The sequence below is a fragment of the Mesoplodon mirus genome (assembly GCF_964341445.2).
Source record: "Mesoplodon mirus genome assembly, chromosome: 6".
Lineage (NCBI taxonomy): Eukaryota > Metazoa > Chordata > Mammalia > Artiodactyla > Ziphiidae > Mesoplodon > Mesoplodon mirus.
In genome coordinates this window covers 146,674,865-146,695,442 of record NC_138982.1, presented here as the reverse complement: position 1 = coordinate 146,695,442, position 20,578 = coordinate 146,674,865, and the positions used below count along the sequence as shown (strand labels likewise).

At 64.2% G+C, this 20,578-nt stretch overlaps 1 protein-coding gene across 1 annotated transcript; it reads right to left on the bottom strand.

Moving 5' to 3' along the window:
- Positions 1 to 248: 248 nt before the first annotated feature.
- On the bottom strand, positions 249 to 20,307 carry COL6A1 (collagen type VI alpha 1 chain). The gene is given in 36 exon segments (XM_082625629.1): positions 249 to 1,637; positions 1,768 to 1,797; positions 2,556 to 2,736; positions 2,835 to 3,018; positions 3,155 to 3,264; positions 3,556 to 3,826; positions 3,828 to 3,926; positions 3,928 to 3,958; positions 4,147 to 4,183; positions 4,766 to 4,801; positions 5,321 to 5,386; positions 5,582 to 5,644; positions 5,997 to 6,032; positions 6,154 to 6,204; positions 6,323 to 6,385; positions 7,092 to 7,154; positions 10,899 to 10,961; positions 12,399 to 12,461; positions 12,705 to 12,740; positions 12,825 to 12,878; positions 12,976 to 13,038; positions 13,836 to 13,898; positions 14,094 to 14,147; positions 14,447 to 14,491; positions 14,588 to 14,614; positions 14,807 to 14,833; positions 14,933 to 14,977; positions 15,530 to 15,583; positions 16,407 to 16,451; positions 16,529 to 16,549; positions 16,683 to 16,703; positions 16,800 to 16,928; positions 17,085 to 17,244; positions 17,778 to 17,978; positions 19,440 to 19,569; positions 20,076 to 20,307. Coding segments are annotated over 36 exon segments (3,342 nt in total). The 5' UTR covers positions 20,173 to 20,307; the 3' UTR covers positions 249 to 1,014.
- Between the last annotated feature and the right edge of the window lie 271 nt (positions 20,308 to 20,578).

Genomic DNA, 20,578 nt, shown 5'->3' with positions numbered 1-20,578 from the left:
GCCCTTTTGGGGATTTATCTTGTTGGATCTGACTGGCTCTTCCAGCTGCCCTCCCCCACTGAATCCACTTCTGATTCTGCAGCCCAGGGTGTCAGGGCCCCTCCCAGCTCCTGCCCCAGACGTGGAAGAGGGGGGAGGCACCTCTACTGGCTCTGAGTGGGGCGCTCCAAGCACCTCTGAGTCCTCCTGTTGGTGCAAAGTGCAAACGCCGAGTGGGTTTAACTCCTCGGACAGATGACCGCGGAAAGGAGAGTGACAGCCTTTATTTAGAAAAGTCGCCGACATGGACACCGTTGAGAAAAAACACAGGAAGGAGTAAAAGTAAAACTAAAGTACCAGGAAGGCCTTCAGTAAAATGTAGAACCAATCACTTCCTTGAGGGAAAAGAACTTTGGCTTGTTTTTGATGAAACGCATTACTTTGCCCCTGGTGGCGGGGCGAGGCCTTTGCAGCCTGGGCTGGGGATGGGGGGAGGATAGCACCTTTGCTCTGGGGTTTTTGGGACACAGGGTGGAGGAGTCGCGGTTTCTGCTGGTCGGGGGTGAGTGACGGGAGCCTCGGGAGGAGGTGTCGGCTCACCAGGGCTCAGGCTCATCAGCGCGTGCGAGCTCCCTGGGAGACCTGACTTTAGGTGTGGGTGTTTCGTGAAGGATGTTGTAGGATCCGTGGCGCGGAAGTCAAGCTACGAGGGAGTGGGGGAGGGGAGGCGGTGACAGCTGACCCCAGGAAGGAAAGAGAAACCAGGCTTAGGGGTTCTGACTCGGGATTAGGGGAGCCTGACAGGCAGCGCAAGGCAGGGCGGTTCCGGTGCAGGTTCAGGTGGGCGGCGGGAGGGGGCCAGCAGAGCCCAGGGTCAGGGGCGGCAACACCCCGCTCAGAGGGGCCGGCAAAACACAGAGCACTGAAATCATGGCCTTTCAAGCTTTTCCTTTAAAAAAAACCTAGCTAGTCGGGTGGGTCAGGAACCTTCGGGTCCCCTTCTCACTTTCCGTCTCAGTGGCGGTGGCCCGGCTGCTAGCCCAACGCCACCTTCCTGGACACCGTCTGGTAGAAGACGCCACGCAGCAGTGCCTGGTAGCTGGGCACGCGGAACAGGTGGCGCTCACCGAAGGCCACGTCGTACTCGGCCGCCTTGCCGGTGACCAGGACGCGCACGTGGGGCTCGTTCACCTGGGGGCCCACCACCACCATGAAGATCTCGATGCCTGCCCGCTGGGCCTCCTGCACGGCCTTCTCGATGGTGGCCGCCGTGGCGCCCTGCGAGTTGCCGTCGGAGAAGAGCAGCAGCCTCTTCTTGGCGGCGCCAGACGAGGCCTCGCGGTAGAAGCGGGTCACGTAGCCCAGGGCGTCGGTGACGTCGGTGGCATCATTGAAGAAGTCCATGGCGTCCAGGGCGCTGGCCAGCACGGTGTAGTTCTGCAGGAATTGCAGCGCCGCGCGCTCCGGCCGCTGCTGCCCGGTGCCGCTGTACTGCACCACCGCCACGCGCACCTCCTGGCCCGGGTCCGTCTGGCCCGCCGTCAGGAAGCGCTCAGCCAGCCGCTTGGCGAAGCGCTTGGAGGTGTCGAAGTTGTGGCTGCCCACGCTGGCCGAGCCGTCCAGCAGGATGGTGATGTCGGTCGGGGAGGAGAAGGTGACTGGGGGCAGGGGCGGCCGTGAGCACACACCGAGGCCCCGGACAGCCTGGCCCCACCTGCCCTGTGGCCTCCGGACCCTCCTCACCTGGTGCCCCACCCCGAGAGCCCCTCCCCCTCCCCCGGTACTCACTTGGGCAGGTGTAATCTGGACATTTCTTGTCTGTAAAAGAGAAAACCCCACAGCATGGACCCAGCAATCTCAGAGACCGCTGTTCCACCTGAAACTCCCCAACAAGAGGACACCTGGCATCTCCATGGAAGCACAGCTGACGCTCCTGGACAGCTGGTCCCCCTACACCCACCAGGAGGGGTGTCCTTTATTCAAGAGGGGGCCTTTGAGGGATGGAATGGTCCCCCAGGCACCAGCCCAGTGAGGCACCCCCCCCTTCCCAGAATGGGGAAACCAAGGCTCAGAGAGGAGGAAGGGTGGTCTGCAGCTCAGACCCCGGGCCATGCTGTCCCTGGACGAGGCTGAGTACGTGCCCACCGGGAGGGCTAGGGCCCCGAGTCTGACCCTGCAGCTCTCTCTGGCTGCCGACCAGCTGTCTGCACCATGGACTCAGCTCTGACCCTGGGCCAGGCCCGGATAGACATGGCAAGCATGTTCTTAGGTGGGCACCTCTGAGGGCCTCAGGCTCCAAGGCCAAGCACGGCTCGCACCTGGGGGTGCACCGAGCCTCAGACCCCAGTGCACACGTGTGCTCATGGCTCCGGGACAACGGGCGGGAGAGGCGGTGCAGCCCACACTCTGGGGGGCACGAGGGAGCCAGGCCACAGCCTCCTCGGGGAAGAGCGGGAAGCGGCTGGGGGGGCCGCAGGCCTGCTGCTGGCTGTGGGTGTGTGGCTCCTGTGGCCGGAGGTCACCGTGAGAGCAGAGCAGGACCACGTCTGGGCCGAGGGGGCCCTGCCCGCGCCCACCTATGCAGATCTGGGCGGTGACGTTCTTCAGGAAGCCGTCGTCCAGCAGCTCCGCGTAATTCTCCTTGACCAGCGAGATGCCCGGCCGCCCCTGGGGCGCCAGGCCTTGGCAGGAGATGACGTTGAGCTGGTCGGAGCCCGCGGATAAGCCGAACACATCCTTGATGCCCACGGAGACCACCTGGGGGGAGGGGCAGTGTTGGCGTGGCCCCCCGGTGGGGACAGTCCCCCGAGCCCCAGGGTGCAAGGGTGGCAGCGCAGACATGGAGGCCGCCCCACCTGGATGTCAGGGCCGCAGAGCACGCTGAGGGGGATGGTGTCCCTTTGGGTGTCTGAGCGGCCGTCCGTGATGACCAGGGCGATGCGGTTGTTCTGGGTGGGTGGCAACAGCCGGCTCCGGGTGTACTGCAGAGCCTCGCCTGTGAAGGTGCCTCCGCCCATCCACCGCAGCTTCTTGATGGCTCTGTGGGGCAACGGCGCCGCCCTCAGTGGGGGTCAGGGGGCCAGGGGGCTGGGGGCAGGGCACGGGTCAGGGGGCCGGGGCAGGGCTGGGGGGCCGCTGGGGACCGTGTGTGGCCGGCTCCGAGCAGCGCACTCACTCCTTGAGGTCCTGGGCGTTTCTGATGTTGGGGTCCCTCAGGTCCACGTGCTCCTGCATCTGGTTGTGGCTGTACTGCACCACGCCCGCGTGCGACTGCCCAGGCTCAAACTGCACAGGGACAGAAGCCGCGGTCGGGAGCGGCCCCCACCAGGGGCCCTCGAGGCACCCATGCCCCTCCTGGGCCACCCTTCCATCCACCACCTGTCCCAGGCTGGACCAGCTCCCGGGCCCCCGGGCCCCCGGGGTGACCCTCACGCTCTGGTGGGCTGGGGGCTTCGGCTTTCGAGAAACAAAGCATCTGTCCCATGGCCCCCAGCACCCGGCCCTTCCACTCTGGTGTCAGGACAGACCCCTCCTGGGAAGCGCCGTCCTCGAGCAAGGCCAGGGTGGGCACCTCACCTTGACCAGCTCGTCCCTGCTCAGCCGGTCAATGACCTTGACGATGAAGTCCTTGGAGATCTCGAAGTTCTGCAGGCCGATGCTCTCAGAGCTGTCCAGCACGAAGAGGATGTCGATGGGGCCGCACTTGCACTCTGTGGGCGGGGGCGGGCTCAGCCTCGGGGCCCCTCCCAGGACCCCTTCCAGAGCAGGGCAGCCCCAAGGGGCAGGGCCTCGAGGACCCGGGGGCACTGGGGAGAACTCCCGTCCCCCCGTGCCTGCTTGTGTGAGTGACCGGGGAGAGGACGAGGTGGGCCAGCACCCCAGGGCTGTGGGAGTGTGGGCGAGGGGCTCCACCACCCATGGGGTCAGTCCACTCGAAAGCTAAAAACACCAGGGGAAGAGTAACACTCACCACAGCAAGCTGGGAAGAGGAGAAAGAGGAAATTACATGGTCGTTTAGACTAAACCCTCCAGCCAGCCCTCCTCGGTCCGTCAGGACTTTCTCGTGGGTGGGCACACGCCTGCCCTCCTGCCTGCCTCACCCCGGCCAGCACTGTGGCAGGACATTCCTTCTAATTAGGACAGTTATTCGAAGGTGGAGATACTCACAGCACATTTTCATGATGATGTCCAAAATCTCGCATTCCTGGGGAGGGGGTGAGACACTCCCATGAGACAGAACAGGCCCTTCTGTGACCCCTCCAGGGCTGCCCCAGGCTCTGGGGGTGAGGCCAGCCTTCCAGGTCCCCATCCCCTGGGACCATAGCTGGGACCACAGAGGGGCTGGGCTGGGCAGGGTGTCTCCCTTCCCATGGTGTGCCCTGCTCTGCCTGTGAGGCCCCTGCCTGCAGGGCATGAGCACCTGATGTGGTCCCTGACATGTGGCCACGTGTCCCCCCCCGTGGCCATCACATGTTCCTGTGGGGGCAAATACGTGTCTCCCCGTGGCCATAAGATGTCCACCCTGTGGCCATAATGTGCCCCCCCGGCTTCATATGTTCCCCTGTGGCCACGTGTCCCCCCAGTGGCTATCGCATGCTCCCCCATGGCCATCATGTGCCCCTATGGCGATCACATGTCTCCTGCGGCCATCACACCCCCACGGCCACCATGTGCCCCCCTGTGGCCATCACGTGTCCCCCCCCGTCGCCATCACGGCTCCCCACCCTCCCAGGATCCTGGGCCAGAGCAGTTGGCCCCCAAGGATGTTCACAGACACCCCACTTACGTCTGGCCCTGGTGGTCCCATGTGTCCTGGTGGTCCCTGTCAGAGAAAGGACAGGAGAGGGTGGACGCTGGGGCCCCGCCCGATTCCTGGGCTGCAGGTCTGATGGGAGCCCTCGGCTGACCCCACCTCCATTTGGGGCCCCCGAACACTAGGGGCAGCTGAGGCTTCTGCACGTTAAGGGCTGGGGGACCTGCCACCTCCGTCCGCGGGGCGACAGCTGTCTAATGTGCTCTTTCCCGGTGGTCTGTGGGTGCTCACCGCCCGGGGCAGTGTCCCTGTGGGTCTAATGGCGCCACCTCGAGGGGCAGGGTGCCCAGCCTCACCCAGGCACTACCCTGGGCCCTGCCGTGCCCATCACGCCTCACCTGGAGACCCACCCTCCCCTTCTCTGCCCACCCCTGCCTGCTCAGCCCCCCACCCCGAAACTGCCCGTTCCCCCTCATCCTGCCTGCTGAAGCCCCGCCTCCCAAGCCCTTCCCCAGAGCCTGGCTCCCAGGTTCCCGCCCCCACCCCCCAGCCTCTGGGTAGGGCACCTGCCCGCACCCGCCGACGCACCTGGGGGCCTTCGGGGCCTCGGTAGCCCTTTGCTCCTTTGGCGCCTCGGGGAGAAATGTCATTGTTCTGGAAGGACAGCACGGTGTTGCAGGCACCGCCACGCGTGGCCGGAGCCCCTGGACCCCCTGCCGTGAGCCTGACCACCGCACCCTCGGTCCCGGACGCCCAGCCGCCCTCGGAGCCACCACAGCCCTCGGGCCCGGGCCCTGGAGGCCGAGGCCAACCCCGGATGTCACAGCGTGCGGCAGGCTCTGCACTCACGTCCTCTCCGGGGTCCCCGGCTTCTCCCTCGTCTCCCTTGAGGCCAGGGTAGCCTTTGGTGCCCTGCAGGGGAGCACGTGGTTAGGGGGAGCCGGGCCCAGGGTCTGGGGTGGGTGCTGCGGGCCTGGGCTCCTGGGGAGGGCAGGGCTCTGGGGGGTGCAGTGGAGCCCTCGGCTCCTGAGGGGAGTGTCAGCAGGGGCACCCCACCCGGGGCCAGGCGGGGCTTCCAGAGACGGAGACGCAGGTGGGGGCGCCTTGGCGACAGCTGGGCTGCGGGGGGCAGTGCGTCTGCACGTGTGTGAATGTTTGCACGTGTGTGTGCCTCTGCACTCGTGTTTGCCCAGGTGTGGGAGCGATGTGCTTGAACGTGCACGTGTGCTCTAGGGGCCGACAGAGCAGACGGGCGTGTACTCACATTTATCCCGGGAGGACCCCTGCTGCCCGGATAGCCCTGCAGGGAAGGCAGGACAGTCACGCCAGGCTCTGACATGGCGGGGGACCACGAGGGGCAATCCCAGCCACGGAGCCCCTGTGTGCCCGACTGGCCAAAGGGGGTGTTGGGGGGCACTCACAGGGAAGCCGGGGAAGCCCTCGGTGCCATTTCCGGGGGGGCCGTCTTCACCCTGGGAGAGCAGATCATGTCCAGTCACTGTGGGACTCACCCAGGCCGGCCGCTTCTGGACTCTGGGGTCCCAGGCAGCCCCCCTATCAGGGCTGTGCCCTGTGCCCTGTGTCACTCACCCTTTCGCCCATCAGCCCAGGGTCTCCGGGGGGTCCTGGGGGCCCTGAGGCTCCTCCGGGGCCCTAAGGAGGAGAAAATGAAGTGGACACCAGGCAGCGAGCCACACAGGCTCAGAGGCACAAGGCCTCTTGGAGGAAAGAGGGACAATTAAATAAAATAACACGTCTTCACGCAGCACAGAAACAACTAAAAGAAGGGTTTTTAAACCAGTGACCCTGGGGGGCCGTGTAACCTTCGGGCCTTAGAGGCCACACCTGCCCAGTGGTCCACCCAGGGAGTGACCCGAGGAGGAAGTGACCAGAACAGGGACAGAAACCCACGGGGTCACTGCAGGAAATTCAAACCCGAGAGCCCATCCGGTGGGGGTGGAGAAACCAGCGGATAGAGCTACAGGTGTGGCCAACGGGAGCACGCCAACAATGTGTTGAAAAACCGTTAAGGTTTGAGCTCGTGATGAGAAAACCAACAAAGAAACCTTACCAAGTCAAATTTATAAGGCATAATATGCAAAGAAAGAAAAAAGACATTCGGAAAGAAATAAGCCTAACTGTTCATGTTGTTTATCTCTGGGTGGGTGTTTTAGATTTCTTTTTGTAGTTTTCTTCATTTTCTAAATGTCCTAAGAGTCACATATATTGTGAGGTGAAATGAAACAGTTTTAACAGGTAAGGAGCCTGGGGGGATCTCCTAAGGAAGCGCTGGGTACGGGATGGGGTCTGGGTCCAGGGCTGGCCCCTCCTAGGATGGGGGGCGGGGAGGGCTCCTCACCTCGGTCCCTGGGGGCCCCTCGTCGCCACGGTATCCTTTCGGTCCAATGGGGCCAGCCTCACCCTGCAGAGAGAGGACACAGTCATCGGTCCCCCTCTGCCCCAGAGCAGCCCCCCAGGCCCCAGACCCCGCGCTTGCTGGCTGCTCCATCCCCGTTCCTCTCTGGAGGTGACCCCTGCATTCCCAGGTCCAGGCTCTCAGTCCCCTGAGCACTGCGCAGACGCCCCCAGCCAGGCCCCAGCGAGGAGGGCAAGCGTGTGTCACTCAGGGGGCTGCTGGCCTGCCTGCCCCCCTGGGGCCCACCAACAGGACCCTGGACTCAGAGGCCCGTCCCCTGGGCCCCGTCATGAGGCGGCACTTCTCGTGAGTTCTCTGCTGGCTGCCCTCCCGTCACAAATGTGCACGACGCCCGTTATCCGGCCAGGAGGCTGCCTGCAGCGCTGCCGCCCCACACCGGGCAGGGGTCCGGCCGTGGCCACGGCTCGGGAGCTGGCGCGGTTGTGAGCCTCGGCCAGCGCCAACATCACGCTCCCTGCACGCTGGCCGCGGGGCCACGGAGGCTCAGGGGGCCAGCCTGGGGCCCCGAGACCTGCCTCGGGGCAAGAAAAGCGGCACGTCCTGGTCCCGGGTAGTACCTCCTGGGAAACTGGGACTCAAGGACCTGCCTAAGACACAGAAAGACCAAACTCGGGCGGAGCTCCTGTGGGCAGCCGGCACCCTCGCGGGTGGAAGGGGGCGCCCACCGCAGTGGGACGTGGGATGGGCAAGGCCTGACGGCTGGGCCCGCCACGGGACGACGGGACCCTGTCCTCTGTTTCTCCACTGCCTTTTCCTGGGATTTGGGAAAACACATTTCCCAGAACTCCCTGCATGGACCCTGGGGTCGGAGCCAGCCTCCTGCTGGGCCTGGAGTCGGTTGTGGTCCGTGGTGGGGTCGGGAGGGCGGGGCACAGAAGCCAGAGCCTGGAGGCCTGGAAGTCGAATGTCCAGGCGACCAAGCGCCTCCTTGGCCGGGAGCCACGGGTCGGGAGGGGGCCGTCTCCGGTCGCTCACAGGCTGGGGGGACACAGGGCCCCTCCCAAAGGGGGCAGCCACCCCCAGCAGCGCCCGGGGTCCCCACCGCCGGGGGTGGGGCCTCCCTCTCCCCACACTCTTGGTCGTTTCCTTTTCTTTGCAGTGACTATTACGACTGAAGACTAGTGCTGCTGGGACGCTCCCACGAACCCCAGCGCCGGTTCCTGCTTTTAGAGTTCCGTGCCTTTAGAGTCTTGAATGACTTCCTGAAGGTGCCACAGGAAAGACCTGGGTCATCCGGGCAGCTTGTCCCGGCAGCACCGGCCAGGAGCAGTTACTGCTCCTTGGTTCCTGTCCAGGAAAGTCAGGGGCCCAGGCAGGGGCCCAGGAAGCCGCCCAGGCAGCAGGCCCAGCCCGGCCTGAGGCCACATGAGTTACGGTCGTGGGAACTGGGTGGGAATAGAAAGAGGAGGGGTGACCAGACCAGAAAGAGGTGCACGTGGGTGAGGGGGTTTCAACACGACGGAAGTGCAATTCAATCAGCGGGAAAGACTGCAGCCACGTGTGCCGTTCCCCGAAAAAGCCAAGCAGGCCAAGCTCACCCCTCTTCCAGCCCCACAGCCTATACTCCAGACAAATCAAAGACGTAAGCAAAAAATACACTAAAAGGGGCGAGCGCATTTGTAAATCTTTGTAAACGAGCAGAACATCCTCAACCACAAGGTACCATAGACAAGGTCAGGACGCAGATTGACAACTGACAAAATGTCTGCACCATGGATGGAGCCCCACGCCATCAACGTGGGAAACACAGATACCGGTGGGAGATGAACAGCTGCCTCAACAGCCCAGCAGAGACCGCGCTTGGCCCGTAAACCCACGAACAGTCAGAGCAAGAGGGGAGAAAAAGCTCACATCAGGAGTCTGATCATAGCTCATCTTGGCAAAGGTGTGGGAGCCATCCTATTTTACACTCTCGGGGGAGTGTGAGTGGGGGCCAGATAGAGAAGTAGGTAGGATTATTTGGCAAATATCAACTCACACATACACCACTGGGGCTAAGAAAGTTTGCTAAGAACTTACATTCTGGACATAGCCTTGGAAGTTCTTCAGGATGGATGGATGGATGAACGGCTGGGTGGGTAGATGGATGGATGGATGGACGGATGGATACACACATCCACAGATATGTGATAGATGAATAGACAGATGACAGATGGGTGGATGGACAGATAGATGCATGCATGTACATAGATGATGGATGGATGGATGGACAGATGGACAGATGAGCTGACTGAACAGCAGATGGATGTTGATATTTATTACAGTATTTTTCTTTATTTTTGGACATGCCATGCAGCTTGCGGGGTCTTATTTCCCCTACCAGGGATTGAACCCGGACCACAGCAGTGAAAGCCTGGCATCCTAACCACTAGGCCACCAGGGGACTCCCTACAGTATTTTTCTGTAAAGCAAAATACTGCAGACAATCTCGTTACAGTCAATGGGGACGAGGAGGGGCAGGAAGTAGACCCTTCCGAGGGCGCCGAGGAAGAAGCCGCATCGCAGGTCAAGCGGCAGAGCTGGCCGATGCCCAGCCCGGCAGCACCCCGAATCGCAGGGGCCCTCAGGGGCTCGTGGACCCTGGGGCAGCCCTCACCCCACGGGAAGCGGCCGGCGGGGTCGAGGGCCTTGTGGGACCTACCTCTGAAGCCAGGCGTCCTCACCACGCACATAGGTCAGCTTGCTACATCCTCACTATGTGTGGTCTGTCTCCCCACTGGATGGCCAGCACCCCCATAACAAGGGCGGCACCAGGCTGTGTGTCCCCCCTTCCTGTGCTACCCCAGGGCCGGCTGGAGCTCGAGCAGGCCCTGCTGACCTCTGCCAGGATGCACTGGCCACCAGCGGTGTCCCTCTGGCCGAGGCCTGCCCAGTGCGGATTGCATCCCAAACTGCCTCGCCTCTGCATGCATCCTGTCCCCACCCTCCACTCGTGGACACTTGTGGCTGGCCCCGGGCCGGGGTCCGGAGAAGATGGGCTGAGAGCAGTGGTGGGTGTCATGCTCCCTGGGGAGGGTCCTCTCACCGGTGCCCTGCCCCCAGCCGCTCACAGCCTCCTGCCTGTCCCCCGCCCCCTCCTTCCACCCAGCCCGCTGCTTCCTCAGGTCTCCACTGTCCTCCTCATCCCCAGCATGGCCTCTAGAAGGTCACATCCAGGAATTCTAGAACCTTCTGTGCACCAACACTCCCAAATCAGTTTCCAGCCAGATCTCGCCTCTGGGCTCCAAACACTGAGAGAGGCTCACACACCCTGTCTCCAATGTGGGATGTCTCTGTCTGGGCTCAGTCCCCCGTGACCCCGCTCCACCAGGCCAGGGGGTCCCCAGGGTCCCCCGACTCCAGCACGCCCCTGCTGCTGCCCGCCCTGCCCCCGCATGCCCCAGCCCGGCCTCCAAGCCCACTGCACTCCCCCAGCACCAGCTGAGCCAGGGCACCCCTCCTCACTCTGAGGGCAGAGCTGGGGGCAGCATGGGGCTCTGTGCACTCAGGGCTGCATCCTGGCAGGCGCCCATCCTGAGACAGGGCTCCCGTGGGAGCACTGGGCCCAGCTCACCAATCTGCACCAGCCACCCTGGCCCCCCACCCGACCCCAGACATCCCAAGGTCTCCAGGCTATGCCGCTGCAGGAAGCACCCCAGGTCAGAAGAGAAAAGAGACCTCCCCCTAAATCTGTGAGCTGATCCAAACTGGCAGCAGCTCCCCCCGACCCCCGGCAGCCGGGCTTCCTACCGGGTCTCCGGGGACGCCAACGGGGCCTTCTCGTCCCTGGTCACCTTGGGGTCCAGCTTCGCCCTGGAGAGGAAAAGCCGCTGAGGTGGAGATGGAAGAGGGCAGCTGCCCCGGGTGGCCACCAGGCGAGGCCAGGGCCCGGCAGCTCTCACACAGCCAGGAAGGGCCGCTGTCTGCTGTGGGCTGGCCTCGGCCTTCCTTTTCACGCTTGTCCATGTGTTTCCCACAACGTGGCCACGTGCCTGGCCATCAGGTGACTTGTGCTTTCAAGGGGCCATGACAAAGGGCCAGCAGCCCCCCCGAGGCTGGGAGGCATCTCATCGTCCACCTGGCCTCGGGGCCCAGAGCTGTGTGGGGCTGACCGTACCTCCCCTCCCGTTTGTCCAGGGCACCTCCTGGAGGCACAGCCTGGCCTTCAGTCCTGTTTCCTGACCTGAAGCACTGGGCTCGGAAAGGGGGTCAAAGCTCCATCATCCCTGCTTTGCTGTCCTTCCCCACCCCTGCCTGGGGCGGGGCGTGGGGTTCTGGGGGGCCCGGGTCAGAAAGACAAACCTCTCTCCCCCTGACCCTGGCCTTGGCTAAACTCATTCTCCCCATCGGGACGCCTTGGACACGCAGCTGGAGGAAAAGCATTTGCCCCTACGTCCGAGTGTCACCCCAGGGGGAGAGCACAGCCTGGAGAGGTGTCCCATGCTTGAGGACGGGGAGCGGCGTCGCCGCAGCTGAGGCTTGTGCTCAGCGTCCTTGCCTCCTAACCCCGGAGCCACAGGGTGAGGCCCGCTCTCCCCTCCAGCTGGGCAGAGTCTGACTCGGTGCCCATGCTCTGGGTCCTGCCAGCCTTTCCCGCTTAACCGCGTGGCAGAGGAAGCCCAGCGTGGCCCCTGATGGTGAAGCCTGCTGGGCCTTGGAGGTGAGCTGAGCAGCAGCCACTGAGCCGTTTCCAACATTCCTGCTCTTGAAGTTTTAACAAAGGGAAACTGTACCCGGAAGAATGCAGGCTGCGTCTGCAAAACGTTTACGGAGCCCTGGGGGCAGGAGGGGCTCGCTGAGTCAGCTGCTAAACAAAGGCCAAGCTAAAGAATAATCGCAGCTCGGGGAAACCCTGTGGAGCCAGACGCAGGGCCAGCCGGAGTGAAGGTGGTAGCCACGCTGCAGAGAACGTGCTTACACGGCGCGTCTGGTGGCTGCTCCCTGGTCATCCGTCGTGAGTGGAGAAGCCACACCCAGCTCACCTTGCCTCCCAGGCCCTGGAGGTGACCCGGGGCCACGCAGCTTGGAGGTCTGGGCGGGGCCCGGGGGAAGGAGCTGCGGCATTTCCCACACAAGAAGTGTGTGTCGGGAGGTATATTTGGGAAACAGGCGGCGAGGGCGTGGGTCGCCCACATCTAGGGGCCAGAGGGCCTTGGTGGCGTGTCCTATGATTCTGATGGCCTGACCCTGGCCTGGCCCCGGTCTCTGCCCCCAGGGGATGGGGTCCCAGCTTTAGGAACAGTGACTTACCGGGTCTCCTCTCGGGCCCCGCGCACCTGCAGTCCCCCGTGGTCCTCTCTCCCCAGGGCCGCCCTGTGTGGAGGCAGCAGAGAGCGGTAAGGCTACAGCCCTGACGGTGCAGGCTGGGGGCTCGGGGCCTGGCGCCCCAGCAGATGCCAGGACTGGCCGTCCCTCCATCTCACACCCCGTCCTTCAGAGACTGGGGTCCCACTGGCTCCAGCACGCTCTCCGGGGTCTGTCCACCTGAGACCACAGGGCTGGCCACACCGTCCACGTCTGCCACTAAGTGGTGAGGCCCAGGGCACCTCCACTCACCCTCTCTCCGGGGGGTCCGTCTGGTCCCGCGTTTCCCTGGAATTAAGAGGAATGAACACGAGTGTTGGTTTGCGTCGGGAACTCTGCTTGAGGCTCGGGCATCAGGAGGAGGGCTCCTACCTCGTCGCCGGCTTCTCCCTTCTCTCCCAAGGGACCAGGCTCTCCAGGCTCACCCTGGGGACAACAGTGCAGACTGTTTGTCCTTGACCCTGAGGGCCCTCCCAGGGCCGGGGCCCACCCCGCTGTATGGGGGGGCTGTGTGCATGCTCACCTCGTCTCCGGGGGGCCCCGTGTTCCCTGGCCTCCCAGGTTCCCCGTCTGCTCCAGGCTCACCCTGGAAAGATCCAAGGGTCAGCCTTCAGGAGGCCATGCCCAGCCGTCCTGGGGGCCAGTGACCCCACGCTGGCCCTGCTCACCCAGGCTTCAGGCCGCCGTCCCTGACTGACTGCAGGAGCCTCAGACGCAGAGGACCCTCCCCAGACACCCACATCTCTGCACAAAACCCGCCTCCTGGGTTCAAATGCCGCCCACCACAGGGGCCAGCCCGGCTCTCATGAGTGGAGGCCCACTGTTGCCAGGCTGGGGACCTCGGCCCACACTCCAGGACATGTGCGTTGCTAGGACGCATTTGGGGCAGAGTTCGTGTTACTGCTCCAACTTTCCCAGCACTTCCTGTTGCTGAAAAAAATACCAGCAACAGATTTGAATTAGACTCAAAACGTGAGGTCCTCGTGCCTCACTGCTCCGCCCACTGCAGCATCATCATCACCCTGTTTATTCTTGAGTTTAGATTTCCCGTGAGCAGATCGATTCTGGGCTGACCCGCAGGCTGCGGGCTACGTGGACGTTCCTGAGGTGACCAGGGAGGCCGAAGATGGACGAGCAGGGGCGGCTGGTGTGTTGGGGACAGGACGTGTCCGAGGCTGAGTGACCAGCACTCCCCGGGGCGGAGGGTCCCACCCCCAGCCCTGACGGCCCCAGGAAGGGCAGTGGCGAGGCCTCATCCCCCATGGGCGGTGGGGCCTGACCCCCAGACTAGGGGCGAGAACCTGCTTCCAGGAGGAATTTCTGCTCAATGCTCGGTGGGTCGTAAAGCCCCAGCCTGGCCCGCCGCGGGCTCGAGTCACTGACCTTCTCTCCTTTCAGTCCGAAGGCACCCGCGTCGCCCTTGGGCCCAAGGGGTCCTTGGAGGCCCTGGGGAGAGGACGCAGAGTCAGACCACATTCTGAAACCGCAGCCACTGGGCTGCACACACGTGAGTGACAAGCCAGAAGGGCAGGTCTGCACGTGGTATGGCCCGTGTGACTTCTTAGTGTGTCAGCAGGAGGGCTGAGGCAGCTTTCACTCTTGAGGACAGTCTTAAAATGTCGGTGAGAGAAAGCGACTTACATCGAATCCGGGCGAGCCCTTGCAGCCTGGCAGGCCAGGGTACCCCGTCTCCCCCTGCAAGGAGGAAGGCAGGTTTGGTGGTCAAGCCTTTCAGCTCTGGCTCACCCACCCCCTTCCCAAGAAAGCCCCACCCGGCAGAAGGAGCTCTGAGCTTGGCCAGGGGGCTTGGGGTCCACTGGGACCTGGGGCTTGGCAGGAAGCGTCTCCTGCCTTTCATGCTGCCTCAGAGTTGCCCAGGGGTGGCCACACCTGAGACCCCTACCCACCCACCTTCCCTGGGGTGGCCAGCCTTGCCCACCATCCCTTCCTGAAACACGGGCCCCGCTTCCAGCCCTCCCCCAGCTGAGGGTGACCTTCATGCCGTCCACGCCGTCCACGCCACGCTTCCCCTTCTCGCCCTGCGAAGTGCAAAAACCAAAGAAGGTCAGACCAAGGTCAGACCGCACCCCACAGGGAAGTGTCCCCACTGGCCGTGCCCCTCCGGCCACACTCACCTTGTAGCCCTTGGGTCCCCTGGAGCCCTGAGGAGACAGGAAGGAAGGGTGAGGGGCTTGGTCTCCCCATCGTGGGGCGAGGTCCCCAGGGAGGGCGCCTCCCCACCACCCAGCTCATCGCAGCCCAGCCACGCCGGGAACAGGCAGCATCGTCCCTGTCCAGAGTAGGGGGCCACTCTGTGCCCCGAGGGACACCCCCCAAAGTCTCATGTCACTCACCTTCTCCCCTCGGCTCCCTTTTTCTCCCTAGACAGCAAACAGAGGAGGGAAAGGGGCTGTTAGGGGCGCCCCAGGCCCGATGCCGAGGCCCCAGGAAAGGCTGTGGTAGAGGAGGGGGAGACGCACCTTCATGCCCTGGTAGCCGACGGGTCCGAGGTCCCCAGGCCTTCCCTGCAACAGAGGAAGGGGTGCGTTAGACACCCCTGGGGGCAGGGGCAGCCCCCATCCAACCCGCTTACTCTCCACCCTACTCAGGCCCGGTCAGCTGGAGAGACCTGGCTGGCTGACCACTGACCTGTGTCTGAGAAGCGCCCTGCTATGAAGGCCTCACCGCCCCCTCCTGGGGTCTCTCAGAGGAGCTCCAGGGAGGCGGAGGTCCAGAGCGCCCCCGGGGCCACGGGGAGAGGGGAAACTGGCCGTGGCTGAGCAGAGGCCCTGGGACTTTGCTGGCTGCCCCCTGCCCCCGTCTTTTGAGAGCAGGTGGGCCTGTGGGGGCACCTGAGGGGCATGGGGAGTCTTCCTGGGCAGGGGGTGCTGGAAGGATGGCTATGCCGTGTGCGCCCTGGTCCTCGCCACCCACGGGGGCCGTGTCCTCTGAGGGTCAGGCCACATGGCGATGGTGCTCAGAAACCAGCCATCCTTCTGGAAGTTTCCCCAGCCTGGTTCCCTGGCCTCTGGCTTCTCAGCGCCCCCATCCCCCTTGGTCAGGGGCTCAGCACTCACGGGGTCTCCAGCGTCTCCTTTCTCTCCCGGGAGCCCTGGCTTCCCTCTTTCTCCCTGGAATACAGAGCAGATCAAGGTTAGAGGACAAATTTCATTTATTTCTAAAAAGCTGGTGAGAAGGACCCTCTACTTGCTAACAAAAAAGGTCTAAAAAGCTATTCCATCTGGTCCCTAGTGTTAACGTGGTTTTCAGGCACCTTTCTCGTGGCCCATCCTGGGATCTGTGCGGTCTGGTCCACAGTCCCCTCCCACACACCCCACTGGGCCCAGGGGCTGCCCCGGCGCCGGCTGGAGTGACCCCTGAATCTTTTCTCTCCGCCTGTTCTTGCTGCTGTGCTGGGCTCCCAGGGGCGGGCGGGGTGGGTGGGGTGCAGAAGCCCCCCAGGGGAGGTAGCCATGTGGCTCCACGGCCACCGCACCTGACACTTTCTAGGAAAAGCCAGAAATCTGGACTTTTCACGAGCAAGCTCCCTGGTTGTGAACACTGGGAACTAATGTTGTTCTCCAAAACCTCCGCACGAAGCAGTCATGGCCTTGGGCCCATGTTTGCCCATCCCACGGGGGGCCCACCTCCAGAAGCGAAGCCACAGGGGTGGTCACTCCAGAAAGGCTGCTCCCTCCCCCATGGGGAAGAGGCCGGAGCGGCGGGCCTCACCCCGCAGCAGCCCGTGGCCGCCGCATCGGCGTGGGGTCACGGCGCCTGGACTCTCTCCCGCGGCTAGGGCACCTGCTCAGCACAACAGGCAGGCGGTAAGCGCTCAGGACGGCTGCTTGGGGTCCAGCGCATCCCTAACGCCTGGGTGCCAGGCTACAGGGACATTTCTCCCAGGCTTCCCAACCCCAAGGAGGAAAGCACGGACAGGACGCGGCCACTCACCTCATACCCGGGGTCGCCCCGCAGCCCGGGAGGTCCTCTGGCGGGCTGCAAGACACAAGAGAACGGTGAGCGCGAGGCGGCAGAGCCGGGGTGGCCCGGGGCAGGGTGGGGGCCCCACTCACCTGGCACTCGAAGGAGCAGCACTGCGGAGGAAGGGACAGGGGACACGTCAGAGAGCCCAGGCACAGCCGCACCGGCTGCCCGTGCTCAGCCTGCTGGTGGAGAAACGGGCGCCGGGGATGCTATGGTGCGGGGCGGGGGGTAGGGGGGCCTTACCACTTGCTCCACGTTATTTTTCTGAAAAGTGAAAGAGAAAAGTCAAATTAATCTTCATTCCCAGGCACAGGAGCTCCTGCATCTTGGTCACGGCGGGGAGGGCGGGGTGGCGCTCACGATCATGTCCGTGACGGTGTCGATGGTCTGGCTGATGACTTCCTCCGCGTCACGGCTCTGCCCCCAGTCGGCCGCCGTGAAGTTGCGCCGGTACGTGTGGTCCGTGGCGATGATGCTCAGACGTGGCTCCTGGCGTGGATACGACCAGAACAAGGGCGAACGTTGGTGACAGTGGGAGCGCCGGGCCCCTCCCCACCTCTGCTCCCCTGGAGCCCCCCGTCCCTCAGGCTGTGCCTGTACCCGCACCCCCCACCCTGCCTAACGTAGGCCCGGCAGGGATCCTACCAGGTGGTCGGGCGTGATGGCCACAGAGAAGACTCTGATGCCCAGGTGCTTGGCCTCATTCACAGCGTCTTCCAGGCCCCCGCAGGGCTCCTTGTAGCCCTCCAGGGGGTGCCCGTCAGTCACCACGATCAGATACTTGTTCTCCTTCAGGTGGGAGCCCCTGCAGGAAGTGGGAGAGGTGAGACCACCCAGCCTGGCCCCCTCAGGCCAGCACTGACCCTGACAGCTCAGGGCCCCATTGGAACCGCAGAGCTGAGATCCCTAGACTGGAGGTAAGGGGCGGGGGCTAGAAACCCTGGAGGGAGACCCAGACCCAAGGCAGTGTTTCCTGTTTCTCTGTGTTGATCCGGCCATAAGTGGGATTATAGGAAAGGACATTAAAACAGAAAATAAAGTTCTGTGGGATCACATTTCAGGTCCCCTCTGCCTTCAGTAGTTGAGACGACAGTGGGCCACTGGAAGGAAGGACAGGGGGGTGGAGAGCGACCTTGGCAGCACAGGGCAGGCTGGGCGGCGGTCGGCAGCACGACCCCCTAGGCCACTGGGACTGGTCCTGGGGACCTTGGGCACCAGAGCCTGGCCTGCCAGCGGGCAGCCCTGGAGTTTGGCCGACCAGGCTGCGATCAGGGAGGTGCAGCAGCCTCTGAGGGCCGCGGGGCCGCAGACGGGAGCTGGGTGGGCACGGGCGCTCACCCCACGAGCAGCTCCTCCAGCCCCTTCTTGATGGCACAGTCCGTGTAGGTGCCTTTGCCGAAGTACTTGACCGCGTCCACGCTGCTCTTGAGCACGTCACGGCCGCTGGGCATGCGCGTGAGCCCGCGGATGATCTCTACCTCGTCGCTGTAGTGCAGCGCGCCCGCGTTCCACACCAGGTTGCGGTCACAGCGGTAGTACCTGCGGGCCCCGCGGAGGTAAGCGGCCCTCCCCAGACCCAGGCCTGCTCCCCTACTGTGTCCATCCGAAGGCAGGACGGCCACCACGTCACAGGTGGACAGACGGCCGGTTCCGTCTCGCCCCAAGAGGGAGGAGCCTGCGGGCCCCGGCCTGGGCTTCCCGAGCGGCCCCAAGACCCTGGGTCCCGGCGCCAGGGGCCACACAGGGCAGGGGCGGCCAGCTAGTGACCACCATGTCCCCGGCTCTCCAGGGCCTCAGACAAGGAGCTGTGTGCCAAGACCCTGCTCTAGGGCCACAGGGTGGGGGGCAGACCCTCCATGGACAGCAGTGGGGCCGCTGACGGTGGGCAGGGGAGGGACACTGGTGGGGACCCCTGGATCTGAGTGGCCTCCTCTCTCTGCCCTGGGCACCTCAGTCGATGGTCTCCGGGGGTGGCCAGGCCCCCAGCCCATCAGCAGACGGGTGACGGAGGCCCCTGTGGAGAACCAACACCGACAGCGGGAAGAACCCCCCAGTTCACAGGCGGGAGAACTGAGGCGCAGGGCTAGAGCCCCCTGGAGCGGGACGATCGGCTGCAGGGCTGCCGTGGCGCCCCCTCCCCGAGGCACATCCACACCGGGGCCCTCCCTGGGCCTCATAAACCCGGGCATTTCGGGAGGCCTGGGGCTTCAGTCCCACAGTCCCTGCACTGGGCAGACCTGTCCTCTGTCCCTGCAGCCCCTTCTGGTGGGTGGGAGGCTTGGCGCCTGGGTCAGCTGCTCAGTGGGTGAGTGGGTCAGCAGGGACAGGGTGGGAGGAGGGGTGGGGCCTGTGCAGGTGAGGGAGGGGGAGGAGCCTGGTCTGAGCTGAGCCCACCCCACCCCACCCCCCCGGGGGCCCTGAGCCGCCCCTCTGCAGGCGTGTCCTGTGCTCGGCCACACCCACTGCCCGGGGCTCCCCCGTGAGTGAGTGGATACACGGATGGATGGAGCGTGATGCCCCCAAACTCAGGACTGGGCTGGTGGCCCTTCCGACCAGGACACTGGACAAAGGGGACACTGGGACCTCGGGTCCGGGGTGTGGGCTCTGACCGTCCCCTTGGGCAGTGGTCGGTGCCCAGGTGGCTGGCGGGGAGCACCCCCTCCAGACATGGGGCGGACCCACAGGGCCTCGGTCAGCTCCCCACGCCCGCTCAGTTGTAGAGGTGGGGAGCTGTTTCCTCCTCGGGGTTCGGGGCCCAGAGCCCAGGCAGCAGCACTGCCCCCTCCGCCCTCCCGGCCGACCGGCCTGCTCCATCTCAAACTCAGCTTTTTCCTGGCCCATCTGAACCACTCAGACTCGGGGGGGGGACTCGAGTGGCCCGGCCGACACCACCCTTCTCAGATGCGGACTCAGCCGAGCAGGTTGAGGCTCAGCTCTGCCTGCCGGGCCACGGCAGGGGCGACACCAGGCCGGCCGTCCCCAAGAGGACAGAGGTCCTACCTGTCCTTCAGGTTGTCGATGAAGCGCTTGGTGAAGGCCTTGACTTTGTCTACCAGAGCCCCGTAGGGCTTCAGCCTCAAGGCCACACTCTCAGAGGTGTCCAGCACGAAGAACAGGTCCACGGGGCAGTCTGGGCCGGGAACGGGAGGAGGGGGCCTGCAGTTCACGCCCTGTGCCCACCTTCCCCAGGTGAGTCCTCCACCAGCCGCCTCCCGGCCAGCGCCCCTGCAGCACCTCAGACGCCCACCCTCCCGGAAGGGCGGGGAGTCCACCCTTCACCACAGCTGAGGCCGTTTTCTTACCGCGTTTCCAAGTTGAATTTAAAACTACCAGGGGCATGACCTTCAGAAGAGGGGGGTGGGGACAGGTGACCGTGTTTCTTGACTGACCACCAGCAAGGAATCAAAAGGAGCTGAGAGGGGGCAGCACCGGCCGAGGACAGGCGCTCAGGGAGCTTGCGGGCTGAGCCCCGGGTGAGGCTCAGCCTCCTCCTGTCGGGGTCCTTCGCATCTGAGCGCTCGGGCAGCAAGGGAGGGGGCTGGGGTCCCACTGGGGCATCACAGCTGATACGTCTGGTCCAGGCCGGCCTCGCCCGGCAGCCGAGGCCAGAGTCCCAGACGCGGCAAGTCCACTCACCTTGGAAGGCGATGGCCCTCGAGGCTGCCACATCGTCCTGCGCGGTGGCCCAGCAGGCCTGCAGCAGCAGGGCGAGCAGAACACGGGGCAGACTCATGTCACCGGCCTGCGGGTCACCATGGAGCAGGGGCAGGGGGCAGGGTGCAGGCGACGGTGGCCAGAGAGAGAGAGAGAGAGAGAGAGCTGTCTCTGCTCTCCTTCGGCCAGTTTCAGCCCAGGAGGGAGGGAGGGTGGAGGGAGGAGCGGGGGGGAGGGGCTGGGGCGGGGGCCCAGCGGCCGGGGAGGGCGGGGTCTCTCCCAGCTCCGGGCGAGTCACTCACGCTCCCCTCCCAGAGCTGGAGCCCGAGAGGCTCTGAACCCCGGACGCCACTTGCGAAAGGATTTACCTCCCTGGTTTGCGGGAACTTTTTTATTTGCTTACAGTTCTCCTACTAAGTCAGCCTGAAGAAGTCTGAAAAGGATGCGAGCCCTGAGACGAATTTCCCTGAGGCGTTTTGTTTCCA